The sequence below is a fragment of the Lontra canadensis genome, unplaced genomic scaffold (genome assembly GCF_010015895.1).
Source record: "Lontra canadensis isolate GAN:19392208 unplaced genomic scaffold, GSC_riverotter_1.0 scaffold3, whole genome shotgun sequence".
NCBI classification, from domain to species: Eukaryota; Metazoa; Chordata; class Mammalia; order Carnivora; family Mustelidae; genus Lontra; species Lontra canadensis.
In genome coordinates, this window is record NW_022630997.1 from 48,577,435 (window position 1) to 48,592,477 (window position 15,043).

Consider the following 15,043-nt stretch of genomic DNA (forward strand, 5'->3'; position numbering starts at 1 on the left):
AATTGACCATGTGATTAGAAGGTTGGAACTTTGGAACTTTCATTCCCATCTTCTGGCCTCCGGGAAGGAAGAGGGACTGGTGGTTGAATCATTTGCCAAAGGCCAGTGATTTAATAAATCATGCATATGTAATGAAGCCTCCCTAAAACCCAAAAAAGACAGGGTTTAGAGAGCTGCCAAGTTGGGACTATTTGGAGATGTGTGGAAAATGGCATACCTGGAGAAGGCATGGAAGCTCCTTACCCTTCCCACGTAATTTGCTCTATACATCCCTTTCATCTGGCTGTCCTGAATTATAAAAGTTAAATCTAACAAGTAAAATTTCTCTGAGTTCCGTGAGCGACTCTAGCAAATCAATCAAACCCAACGAGGAGGTCATGGTAGCTGATCTATAGCCAGTGGAGTTAGAAGTACAAGTAATAACCTGGACTTGCAACTGTTTCTGATGTGGGGTGGAGGACAGTCTTACAGGAATGACTCCTTAACTTGTGGAATCTGATGCTATTCCTGGGTAGGTAGTATCAGAAATGAATTGTAGAACACTCATTGGGTGTCCAGAGAATTGCTTGCTGTATGGGGAAGCTTCCACTATAACTTAAATTCTGTTATACACCAATGAACATTAGTTGAATTAGAGCTCCATAATTTTATTTTTCTATATATTTAGGATAACTGACATTTTTTAAGTGTTTTATAATCTGTACAGTGTTGCTTTTAATCAGAATTAAGTGTTCCGTCATGATATGTTTTATTTTTATTTTAATCCAAAAATTTTCAATTTGCACCCATATGCCACTTGAATCTAAAATCAAGTCAGTTGGAACTAAAATCTAAAATAATATATAATCTATACAACTGCAGATAAAACATAAAATTTTATACTTCACAAATTTTTCTATTAAAGAGATAAAAGCAAAATCATCTTTTTTTTTCTTTGTCAGTGTGTCCTTTATTCCCAATGAGTACCACATCTGAAGTCAGAAGTTAACATGAATTATAATATGCTATACTAATTCGATCTGTTTTCTTACAGAGAGCCATATCCTCGAAGATGTCAACAAGTGTATCATAGCATTGAGAGACCAGGATGTTGATAATTTAGACCGTGCTGCAGGTGCTATCAGAGGACGGGCAGCAAGAGTTGCTCACATTGTCACAGGTGAAATGGACAGTTATGAGCCAGGAGCTTACACTGAAGGTGTGATGAGAAACGTTAACTTCCTGACAACTACTGGTAAGTCTCAGTCCCCAATAACGGCTCCACTGTTCCTAATACTTTCTTCCATGTAGCTACCAGTCATACACATGGCAAGCAGATCTCTGCCTGTGTTGCTTGTTTTGAAATGGATTGCTCTCCCATCTGATAGGTCCTTGCATCTTTTGGTTATATGATTTAAAATTTGTGTCTAGAAGTAAATATTTTCATTGGGAAAAATAAGTCTTTTATAAATACATGTGTTTTATGAATTACCCACAGGCCTTAGCTACTTGTGAATGTTTATTAATGCCAGAACTGTTAAGATAGACAATTAGGCCAGATATGATAAGTATGTAGTACTTTCCAAATACCCTTTTAGCTGTATCTTTGGTACCCCCGGTCTTTTGTTTACATTTCTTAAACAGCAAACTTATCCTACATTTCCAGAGAAATGCTCTGTGCCTTCCTTCACAGTCTGTTTGTAAAACAGCATTTTGTTCTTTTACATAATCTTCTTTGATTACTTAAGAAATATAGAATCAGGATTTTGTTTTGGTTGCAGCACCCAGATTAATATTTTCTATATCAGCCAGTAAATGCTTATTTTGAATCACTCCTTAAAATGCATTCTTATCTTTAATGCTATTGATATTTCTTCATGAAACTTACAGAAGTATATGAATTCAATGAATTTAGAAAAAAGTGGATATAATTTGAAAGAGGGCAATCAATTATTTTTAGAAGTCATCATGGCAAAACATTTTCCTATGAAAACACGTTGTGCTCTGTGAAATCCCCAAGATGAAGTTTTTTTAGTAATTACCTTTTAAAACTAGGGGGATGGTGTACCCATGATTACTAAAATATTAGAAATTCCATACTTAAGTCATTGATTCTATCTAGAGAATTGTTCCTTAGGTTATGGATAGGGCATATAAAATTTGGACAATATGTACATTGTTTCATGAAAATAGTAGCAGGAATGAGGACGGGTGATTTTGAGGGGAAGGAAAGGGCCTCTTCTTTAAATGAGTAAGAGAAACATATCAACAGTCAAATAAACCCTCACTAGAGACTAGTCCTGAAGAGATATACCTCAAGGTAAGCTGAGCAAGATCGTTCTCTGAGTTTGATGTTCTCTGAATTGATGATTAATGTTGCTGTTTTCCTAACATCTTGATACAGAAAATCATTGATGAGTGTTGGCATGTAGTTTTCTCATGATCTCTTTAAAAATATTTCTAAAAGAGTGAAACATTGAAGATATGCTAAGGAAAGATAGAGGAGGTGCATCTGCAAGTCTTGATGTTATATTTCTGTAACAACTCCAAAGCCACTGATGTCACAAACAGGGCACACGGTAGATCCCCTGTGTCATGTACCACATACCACATAACGAGGTATAGCAATATATTTACTTGCTTAATGGAGACAGTTGTATTATGGGAGTTCTGCATCTCCTTCACAAACCAAATTTGACTGGTATTTCCTTGTTGTTCAAATCAAGTACAGAGTTATCTGATTTTTTTTTCTACTTTCTGAGAATGGAATTGTAAGTAAAAGAAGAATGCATCAGGGGTTCTCTTTTTAGCCAAATGAAAATTTCCTGCAGGGAACCGAATCGGTCTAGTCTACCAGGATTTTACATATATCTTGCCACTGTCTCAGTTCTGTAATCATATTAGTAATATCTTGTGAACGCACTTTTATGGTCACAATGTCTATGAGGTACCAGGTTTATAGGTTTAGATTCCATAGGATAGAGTTTATATCTGCCACAAGCAAAGAAGTAGAAATGAAATTCTAAATTGTCCAGGACGTAAAGTGTGTTGTGGAACCCTGTTCACAATCAATTCTTGTAATCTGAAATAAGAAAATAAAAATAAGTAAAAGTTATTTACACATTTAATTACAAGTTTGTCAATAGCTTTATGATATATAATGACCTTATACAATAACTAACCAATATGGCTACAAAATTCATTCATTCAGAAGATAAAGAGAAGTCCTTTTTCCTCTAATTAGTTGTATGTAACTGTAATTAAAATTCTCCAGGTAAATTATGTCCTTTGCCCCAATATAATAAATATAGAATGATTCTGGGTTATTCTGTCTCATTATTAATGTAATTATAATTTATGACTTTCCAATTTTGTCATTTTAGTTTTTCAGATAATTTTTTGACTTATCTATGGGAAGGGATTCTCATCTTTCCTTTATATGTTTAATTCCAAACTGTTCTCCAGTTTTTCTTGAAATTTATCAAAGGCAAACCCCACTAAAGGGAATTGTGAGCAATAAATTAGATGAAAATGCTAATTAGATCAGTTTGATCTTAACCAACGTTGAAATATGTGAACATTTTCCCTCCCACAGAGATATAGTCTGTGAAAAATACTTCCAACTATTCTGGCCTCCATAATTAAATAACAGAAGATGTTCATCTTTGTTCACATCTGCTTATAACTTGGATTTATTATTTATAAATAATCATCAAATTAAGTAATTGGAAATGTCATGTTTTGTGTCATGAAGCCTTAATAGTTCACATTTTAGCAATTGAATGGTCTATGTGACCTGTTTTTCTTTTCTCTTATACAGTTCTCAGGTCTTGACCCTGCTTCCTGAAAATAACTTAATAAGGAGCTATTGTGAATTGTTTTTATTACTGAGACTTCCTTATCACTGCAAAATTTGCCTTAAAGTACTGTAATCAATGATGAAGCCTAAGCCATGCTTATCTAAGTCACAGAGTGTTTTTGGAACATTGCACCTTTGATTTTAATCAGACTTTGTGGCTCATTAGCACATTTTCAAGATTTGATGATCTTCTAAGTGTTTTCTCAGCATTAGGAAGCAGAGCTGCCCTGCTACATTTTAGGGATTTGCATTGTTCATAAACCTTAGCAGTTGGTTTTAAGTGAAATGTAGGCAACATCTGGAATGCTACATTTCACTCAACAGAAGCATGATTTTGTAATCTCCATGTGATATTCTGCCCAATTTTTCCCTGTTATGAAGCTTCTTCATCTGACAGGAATTCCCAATAGGGGAGAGGAAATATATTAGCTTTTTTCTCTTAAATAACAAACTTTCTCAACTTTAATGTGAAGGCTTAGAAGTTATATTCTTAACACCAACTTGAGTTTTTTCATAGTAGGCTGGGGAGAAACATAAACAAAGAGGGGACTGATAATAGTGTTGTTTTTTTTTTTTATATGTGATTTATGGACTCATCAGATTCAGAAATTAGCAGGCTCAAAAGCATCTGTTGCAAACCACCAAACTCCTCCTGGTTTCAATGTCAGCCAGTCTCATGGACCAAAAGAGAGCAGGCACATACATGAACCTGACCAAGAGGTGGCATTCACTGCCGGCAACTTGTAATAAAGGCAAATAAAATGCAACTCATCAAGTACTTCATCAGGCCCAAACTGGAAAACGTGGACCCAGAATCCTCCCCATAAGAGAATGGAGAAGGGCCATATGGTTGCAATTTTTCTTCTTGAGGACACATGAGATAGTTGAAAATAATTTTGAACCAACAAATATTTCCAAAATTTTTCTGTAAATTTTTTCTTGTGACCAATTTAAACAATAGACTTTTAAAATGGATTTTATCTAAAAATAATTTTAAAAAATTTGATAGCAGCAACTCCTATCAAGTCCCTTTCATTTAATATTTTTTACATATAAATATCCTACATTTTGTAGCCAGATTAAAACATGTTTACTTGCTTTTCTTATGTTGCATCTCTGGTCTATAACCTTAAATAATCCTAAGACAAAATACAAGGTTTTAGTTTTGGCACTTTTTGCAGTCCACAATCCAGCAGAGGTTGAAAATTAGTGGTCCATATACTAGATATTACTCAATATGATACAAAAGAATTTTCACATGTCCAGCAGAGTTTTGACCAACATAATTTTATTTTGTCTTAAGAATTAGTTCCTTATTTTATACATATCACACACACACACACACACACACACACACACACACATTTAACCCAGATTAATGGCTTATCCTCATAAATGGGAGAGTCTGGCAATACTAGGGCAGAGTTTGCCTGGAGCTTAGTGATCTTCCTTTGCTTTAAGCCTGGGTCATATTATCTTACACTGCCTTTCATTATATACCTAGACTGCTTCACTCACTTAATTTATCTGTCTGAGCTTTGTAGGCATTTGAGTTCACCTAGATATGCATTTCTGTGTATGTGTATGTTTGTGTTTTTTCCTATTGTGGGCCAAAGGCACTTTCTACTCATCGAAGTTGGTAGTTTCACATTTTCTTTTCACATTTTATCCATCTTTCAAGAAATAGCTCATATCCCATGTGTTCTAGGAATCTTTCTTTACTCCCTCTGGCAATAGTGAATTCTTTCTGACTTCATGTACTGTAGATTTTAAAGGACTTGCCACTCAATTGAATCCTTCCAGACAACTATATGCTGTTGATGAACTCAGATTTACTTACATAGAAATGATATTCCTTCAAGTAGAATATAAGTTATAGAAGAAAAGGAAACTTGTATGTCTTGCATTTATTTATTTTTCTTTGCATCTCTTCTAGACCTACTGTTACCTCTTGAGTGTGCTGGCTTAAAATAAAACAAAACAGAAAAACGACTCTTGAATTGTGTCTATATGCCTGTACTAATTCTATTCCAGAAGTGAAGAGTCTTTTGTTCTCTACTATCCCTCTAAAATTATACCTATTCTCCAACATTTTCTCAAATGCCACCACCTTTGCATGGGAGCCACTGATTCCCCTTCAGGCAGAAGTAATTGCTCCATTATCTGTGTTACCCTGGATGAGCTTGTCTTTCCGTTAATGCTTATTTCACTTTTCCTTGTGTCATAATCAGTCATTTACATAACAAGTTTCCCAGACTAGATTGTAACATCTTTTTTTTTTTTTTTTTTTTTTTTTTTTACAAAAAAAAAACCAAAGTAGGCAGAGAGAGATTGCAGGAAGCAGGCTCCCCGCTGAGCAGAGAGCCCGATGCGAGGCTCGATCCCAGGACCCTGGGATCATGACCTGAGCCGAAGGCAGAGGCTTTAACCCACTGAGCCACCCAGGCACCCCTAGATTGTAACATCTTTAAAGGCAGACATCATACTTTATTTTTATATTTCCCAGTAGCATTTTATCCATCTAGAGGTGCCCAAGTCCTTTTACCACTTAAAATTTAAAATTCACTACAATATTGTACTGTGATACATTCTAATACAGCTAAGCAAGAGAACAAGTTATCATTCCAGTTCAGGAAAGGACAAAAAAAACAAAACTCAAAAGCAGTAGACTCTGTAAAAGGCTGGGGCAGAGAAAAGGTCAGGGAAGTGATTCATTACTCTCCAGAGTGAGATATTAGTGACTTCCGGAAAACTTGGGGTCAGATGTTTAAAAGGTCTTTAACAAGCTTTTGAACAAGAGATCATGACTTTTATATATTCTATTACTTATAAGAACCATCCTCGAACGGCATCTGGTGAAAGATCCCACTGAACCTAATTTCACTAATGGTTCTAGCAAATCCCTGTAAGTATTAGCAACCATGCCTTCAAATTCAGAAACTGTTGCTGGTGAACTTCCCTCCTTCAGTAGCTGTCTGAGACAGGACCCCCAGTTAGGTACTGATACCCTTTAACACAGAGAATTTTTTTTTTTAAGATTTTATTTATTTATTTGTCAGAGAGATAGAGTACAGGCAGGCAGAGTGGCAGGCAGAGGCCGAGAAAGAAGCAGGCTCCCTGCGGAGCAAGGAGCCTGAAGTGGGACTCGATCCCAGGACCCTGGGATCATGACCTGAGCTGAAGGCAGCTGTTTAACCGACTGAGCCACCCAGGCATCCCACAGTCAGAGAATATTAACAGGAAGCTTCTATCTGCAGATCATTTGGCTAACCTGGATAAATAAGTGTCTTCATGTTGGTAATGCCAAAATCAGAAGTTAAATGACAACCCAGCCTCTTTACAGAAGAGGGAGATCCCATGGCTTTGGATGTACTTCTGTGGCTGCAGGATATAGGGATCCTGGGCCAGCATTGTGAGTTAAAGAAAGCAGCTACTAGAATTTCTGACTGGAAAACCTGTTTTCTGCCTACAGAGAACTGGATTTAAATAGGATCCATATGTAGTTAGTGGGTGGAGGATACTTCTTTATCTTGCCATTTTAATTAATTGGAAATATAAATCTGTCAGGAAAAAAGAAATGCTAAAAAAACCTAAAATCTGTGTATAAGTGGGAATGCAAAGGCTTTTTGACCTTTTAGGTAAGGTAAGGTTAGATCCTGAGAGAAGTTCATTTAATAAATAACAAAACAAAACAAAACAAAAAACACTGTTGGTAATAACTTTATTAATAAAAAGAATACATTTTGACATGGCAGAAATTTTATTATCAAAAGAGGAAATAATATAGAGTGCTTTAAAGTGGATTTCAGAAAATCATAAAAAGGGCCTAAAATATTCCTATGTCTGGACCATGTAAAGTATGTAACTTTGAGGCTGATATTCCGTGAGGTATGGATAGGAAAGGCCTAAAAGGAAAAAGAAGCAGAGAATGTGGACCTGCTGTGTAGATATTCATCAGTGCAAGAGGTTCTAGAAGTCTTGTACCTTCTTTAAGTCTAAAACTCCTATGAACAGGCTTTGATGCATGTTCTCCAGCCAAGGAAGACATTATCTGGAAAGAGGAATATGTCACACCTTTCTTTCTCATTTTATTTTCACCTACTTTCAGTAAAAAGACTAGTTTAGATATATTGTATGGGCCTTTATGTGGTAGATAGGGATAAATAGTACAATAAGTTATATGTAAGAAGATAAGGTGTAAAGTTCCAGTTTCAGCTCTGGATTACAAACAGCAGAATCTACAGCTAACTCAATTAGAAAAACACACAAACACACAAACACAGGAAGAGAGACTACAAGGGATGCTACGTATTGGAATCTAGTCAGTCAACCCAGAGAGTTATCATTTGAGGTGCCCTTCCAGCCCTCTCTGAACATTTAATGCCATTATTGGCCTCTAACATTAAAACACTGGACCCTACAGATGGTACATTCCTTTGTCACCACATTCTAGGCATTTCCATCAATGGAATAAAAACCTAAAAAAAATAAATAAATAAAAATAAAAAACTTCTGCTTTTGTCTCACTTGCCCTGAATTCAACTTCCCGAGCAGACGCATCATACTCCCTCAGGAGAGTTTAAATCATGTGTCCACACCTTGCTGTTGGTATGGGGAAGGGGGAGTTGGCAAGTCCTGGCTTTGAGCTTCTGTGGAGATAGCGCTTGACCTCACACTGAGACCCTCATACAGGCAATTCCCTGGCAAGAGAACAGGCTTTGGAGTCTATGAGCAAAGGGATGTGGGGGTGTTACAGAGCAGGAGAGGAGGAACATCAACAACAGAGTAAAAGGACCCAAAGAAGGGAAATTGAAGATTGACTTTACCAACTTAATGTCAGTCATCAGCTATGTCAGGACAACAGACATGCTGCCGTGATCACCCAGTTAGGAGCACTGCCTTTCAGCATCTTGTTGCCAAACCCAATCTTATTGTTGGTTTATAAAATTTAAAGACAAGTATAAAAGCACGCTTTATTCCTAGTAGATGTATTAAATGAGGTATAATGATAGCACTTCACATATAAGTACGTTCCAGGGCGGATGTGCCTTAGCAGGAAATCTGATGTGAATGTGATTCTACTGCCAAGAGAGGGGCCACGGTGTATGTACAGGAATCTGTGAAGTCTGGGGAAAAAGTGATGAAAACATTTATCCTTCAATGATTCTTCCTTTGTTCTTTAAAAACAATAGCAAGAAAACAATAATGGATTGTATCCTGTTATTGTTCGCATGTACAGTGAAACTGTATCAAAATATATGTTATTATTTTAAATCCAAAAGGATGGGTAGTTTGACTCCATTTATTTAATTTAATTTATTTTTTTAAAGATTTTATTTATTTATTTGACAGAGAGAGACAGAATACAATCGGGGGAGGGGCAGAGGGAGAAGCAGGCTCCCAAGCAGGGAGCCAGATGCAGGACTCCATCCCAGGACCCTGGGGTCATGACCTGAGCTGAAGGCAGACATTTAACAACTGAGCCACCCACAGGCCCCAACTTCATTTATTTTAAGATCTACTAAGTATTAAACATCTTTTGTAACAGTACAAACCGGTGTCTTCTAAAATCATAGTGTGTACATAGCCACTGGGAAAGAGTAGTGGCAATTTAAGGCCAGAGGGGATCAGAGGCTCTGGAGCAGGATGCAGTGTTAGGTCCCACCCAGCAATCCTGAGAGCTACAGGGAATAATACCTTAACACATAAATAACCCACTAAAACACACCGATGTCACAACACAGAAAGCTCTGAGCTAGGTTGTTATCTACTGGGTAATCAGATAATTAAGTCTCCTTATAGGAGAATTACTGTAAATGTTTTGCAAACTGTAGCATAGTATATATATATTTTTAAATCTATAAAGTTTTTTGTTTTGTTTTGTTTTGTTTTTTAGATTTTATTTATTTATTTATTTATTTTTAGATTTATTTTATCTCTGACAGAGATCACAAGAAGGCAGAGAGAGAGGAGGAAGCAGGCTCCCTGCTGAGCAGAGAGCCTGATGCGGGGCTTGATTCCAGGGTTCTGGGATCATGACCTGTGCAGAAGGCAGAGCTTTAACCCACTGAGCCACCCAGGCGCCCCTTTATTAAAAATATAGACAAGTATCTGTCAGGAGTCTCCTTCCTTCTACTCCAGCTTCAAAGTCAGATTTATGAAACTAATGAAATAACTCCCTTTAGTTGCTACAAATATCTATTACATGTATTAATAGCCCTCAGTTGTAAAGATAGTTAATTTTCTTTTTTTAGAGATCTTTGTATATGCCCTGGAAAGTCTGGTTATGTATTTACTGATGTGAGCTGGTAAAAGTTTTATATACTCATCTGTAAAACTAAATTTGAGATTCAAGGTCACTGAGACTAGAAAATAAACTGAGGTGGTATGTCTCTCAGATTTTCTTTCTCCTGGCTTTGAAGTGAGCATTAACCATATGAATGTATAAAACAGATTGCCTTTCCTTGGTGTTAAGTAATTGGTGCAGATAGCAGAGCTTGGTTGGCAATAGTTTTAGCCATTTCATCTCCAGCCTCTCTTTTCCAACTGTCTTTCGTATCAGTTTTTTTTCCTGGGATTCTTTAAATGTAGTCCTGGTTATGTGGGCATCGTCACAATGGACATGATGATATTGCCACATTTCCAGAAAAGATTATGTGTAGTGAGTGAAGATTTAAGCATTTCTAAGGTAAGCAGCACCGATAGCTGTTGGCAGAAGAAGGCAGTATTGCATTTATATTATTAAACTTTGTGGCTATGAAAGAAAAGGATAAAAAATCCTATCATTGTAAAGAGAATTATCAGGCCCACATCTTCGAATGACAGGGCTATCTACAAGCTTTGTTAATAGATGTGACTACTTTCTTCAGCGAAGTCAACAAGTTGTTTATCATGAATGGGTGAGTTAAAGATTATTTCACCTCTTGGTACAAACTGTAAACTTGGGAGAAACTATAAACATATTCTATATCTTGGGATTTTCAGTGGAGGAAGAAGAGATGATTTGACTGAAGGAAGAAAGGGTATTTTCAGTGATAGCTACAGTTGGGAAAACAAGACCGGGAGCAGATCAGTGGAATTAACATCGGTCAGTGGTCCATTAACCAACTTAGTGAGGATAGCGATAGTTCAAGAAAAAAACAAAGAAATTTTAGGCAGCTGGAAATTCTTTCGCACCAGATACCCGTGCTGATTTCTGCTGACATGCATTCATTTCCCAAGTTAAATTTTCAAGCTATTAGTAATTTGCAACTTCCTCTTTCATCAATTACAGAAGAAAATATTACTGCTTAATAATCCCACACAGAAGGCTAAGGATGTTGGAAAAAGTGTCTTCTGAAATATATTAGTAACACAGATTTATCTTGGAAAATGTAATATATTCTGGTGATCATCCACCATTTACTTTTACTGTCTGCCAAAATCTATAGCAGTTAAAGTTAAGTGAACAATTTATATTATAAAATTTCTCTGCTGATGTAGGAGTTTTTAAAGGTATCATTTATTATAAACACTGCTGGCAGTATTTCTTTAAGATTCCAGATATTCTAAAGTGTATGTTGATGGTAGGTTACAGTAATCTAAGAAAGACTATGTGCATTCTTTCACCACTTGCGTCAAAATTCCTATGTAACTAGAAAGAGGAATTAAGAGTATCAATAACAGAAAAACACACACACACACACACAAAAACAAACTTGAAGAGAGAAGCAGTAAGTTAAAATATTGTACTTCTCTTACCATCTCTCCTACTTTATTCTTCTTTATACCAAGTACTTATTATTATTTGTGTTTATTAATATATTTATCCTGAGGCACCTGGGTGGCTCAGTCAGTTAAGCATCTGCTCAGGTCATGATCCTAGAGTCCTGGGATGGAATCCTGTATCAGGCTCCCTGCTCTGCGGGGTGCCTGCCTCTCTCTCTGCCCTCCCCCCACCTGGGCCCCTGCTCATGCTCTGTTTCTCACTCCCTCTCTGACTCCCTCTCTCTCAAATAAACAAATAAAATCTTAAAAAAAAATCATCCCATCTTCACAATTATAATCAAATAATTTTGAGACCAAAGATTCAATGTGTTCCCCCCATTTTTTAAATCTATTTGAAAAGTTAGCAAGAAGGCAGACAATATATCTGTTCCACCTTAGTTCAACAGCCCTTTATAAATAACAGTAAAGGGGCACAGAGAAGAATAAACCCATAGTAACAAATGCAGGGGTGTGAGCTCATCAGGAAAAAACTGAACCCAGTAGATAGAAGGGATACATGCAGATAGAAGAAAGAGGGCAGCAAACCCCTCAATCCAGAATATGCACAAACAGAGATCATCAAAGAGATTAAGGTTCCATCTTGCCTGATGTTGACTGAGCAGCAACACTGGATTCTGGAAAACAATGAAGCGATGGCTTCACATTCAGTGAGCAAATTAATCTGAATTTAGAATACTACATAATTCCAAAACATGTGGCAAAATAAAAAGCTTTTTGTTATGCGTAAGAACCCAGAATTTCTAAGTTGCTGAATTCCTTTTTGAGAAATGACTTGAAAAGACATTCAAACAAGAGGAAAAAACAGAAAGAGTAAGAGATGGAAAACTGAAATTGTGAATCTAACTCAGGAATGTAACGGATAAAATGACAAGATGGCAGATCCCTAGTAGGTCTAGAAAGTAATTGATCCAAAATAGAACAGAAAGTCAACAGACTGCAAGACAAAAAAGATTCTGAAAATTATTCAATCAGTCACATGATAAGGAAAATAATTCACTATCCTCACTAAAAGATATTAGTATAGAAATCCCACACAGCAGGTTAGAATATCATGAACCTAACTATAGAATTTTCAAACTTTAGAACTTTATCTGATTGCATTGTTATTAGCTTATATTTAACTATTTGTATGTGTTTATTATTTATATTTGTCCTGTCTTTTATCATTGCCAAGAAACCAGACTTCTTACATGTAAATATCATCTTCTATGTCTATTATGAATTTATATCTGTATATATATGCATAAATGACATGTACACATATACATGCATACACATGTGTTTATATCCAGTGATAAGAATATAGTATGTGTAAATATATTTTATTGTATCACTTACTATATTTAATATTATAATATCTCTATGTACAAGTACATATGCTATATTATGTGTAAAATAATTATTTTGTGTTTACTAGTCATAGAGTAAAATAGAATTATCTTACAGCATGACTGGGGCATTTTCAGGGGTATCTGGAAGTCTGGTACTGACTGATGACTATGACAAAGATGATGGACTAGCTAGTAATTTAGAGTGTGTTGTTGGCAGTGGCTTACACAATTGATGGCTTGCACTTGTTTACTAGTAACATTGCTCAGATTGGCTATATGACCAGTGGACATAAAAGACTATACTGGAATCTTTGGTCTGAACTCTCCTAAGTCCATACATCCTTGCATACATCTTGATGGTTCATAACCCAGAAAATGAAGTACATTTTGTGCGACTAAGAAAGGACCCTGTGTAGATGTGCCTACAAATCTCCAGGTCTCCTGCTTTGCTGTATTCTTGAATAAGGTTTATGTGAGTACATTCTATAGAATTTTCCAAACTCTTTTAATATACAACCTTGGGTGATTATTGCATCATAACTGATTTATCCCCCCCTAAAATGTATTTGAAAATACTAATAAAAAGACAATACACACATACTCACACTCACACACCTAATGTAATCACACAGAATAAGACAATTAGGTTTTGCTGTTAGTAGATTTTCTTTTCTTTTTTTGAAAGTCCTCAATAAGCATTCATAATTTGACATTATGCACTCTGAATTGGTGGATCATCCTTTTTTTCTGAGGTTTTTTCAAGTTCTGAAACCTTAGTGGCTAAACTTTCATTTTATTTGAAATAACTGACTTATACAATATATCTCAATAGTGAATGGACAGGGCTTTCTCATCAGTACTGACTCAGCCTTTCAAGGCTTGCTTCCTCCAGTACTGCCATCTGTCCACCAAATTTCATTACCCTGCCTCCTTAAAAACTGAACCATAGCAAATCTTACCCTCTCCATATTAGTTATCTATTGCTGCATAAAAAAAATTACCCTAACATTTAGCAATTTAAGACAACAAACATTTACTGTCTCACCATTTCTGGGAGTCAGGAATCTGGAAGCAGCTTCCCTTGGTGGTTCTGGCTCCAGGGCTCTCATGACGTTGCAGTTCAGCTGTTGGCCAGGGTTGCCCTCACCCGAGTCTCAACCAGGGCTGGAGGTTCTCTTTCCAAACTCATCCACATGGCTGTTGGCAGGAGACTTCTGTTTCCTGCTATGTGGGCCTCTTCCTATGCTGCCTGAGTATTCTCACAATAAGGCACCTGGCTTCCCTCAGAGTGAGCAATCCAAACAAGGGAGAGAGTGAGAGAAAGACAGAAGCTAGGATGGAAAGTAGCCTTTTTGTATAACCTAATTTCTGAGGTGGTATACTATCCATTTTGCTATATTCAATTTGTTAGAAGGGAGCTACTAAATTCAATGATTACTAAGTTACTTGAAGACAGGGTATAAAAAGTCAGGATGCAAGGTCATTGGGCCATTTTACAGATCGTTCACCGTAACTTCTAAATGTTTTATGTTCTGGATATGCTCAATTTTTTTTTCCCATGTACTTAAACAGACTATATATGTTTTTGAGTGTCTGTATCTTTCAACTACCCCTACTTTCTGCTTTAACATCTAATTTTGGAGACCAGCAAAGGACCTGGCACACGGTAAACACTCAGTAAATTTATGTTAAATAGATGAATAAATAATGAATACACAGCTCACTGAGGACCCATAATAAATTCAATTGATTGACAGAGCAGAATAATATGGAAAAAGCAATCCTCTCCATGACTAGTTCATGCTAGATGTTTTTATAGTTTGAGAGACATTGGAGACAAGTTCACAAATGTTACTCTAAATGTTACTTTATGTGCGATGATCAGATGAAGAAAGTATTACAGAGAAAATATGAAAATCCAAAGTTCTTGACTTAGGTTTCCCAAAATATAATTGTAAAAGTCTCTTAAAACTATATGGACCCCGTCTCCTCAAGTGCTAAAAGAGGGATGAACTAGATCTACAGTGGTAATGCACATCACTTAACTAATTATTTTTAAATCTGTGTCATTTTTCTATATTCTAGACTTGATAAGCGCTGCTAGATT

The 15,043-nt window shown here is 36.2% G+C and overlaps 1 protein-coding gene across 4 annotated transcripts in view; it reads left to right on the top strand.

Moving 5' to 3' along the window:
• CTNNA3 (catenin alpha 3) overlaps positions 1–15,043 on the top strand; it is a 1,751,355-nt gene that overhangs the window by 1,332,847 nt on the left and 403,465 nt on the right. For all 4 annotated transcript variants that reach the window (XM_032842041.1, XM_032842013.1, XM_032842022.1 and 1 more), the window contains exon 12: positions 1,034–1,234. In XM_032842041.1, the coding sequence (XP_032697932.1) occupies positions 1,034–1,234 (201 nt within the window). The remainder of the gene's footprint in view (positions 1–1,033; positions 1,235–15,043) is intronic.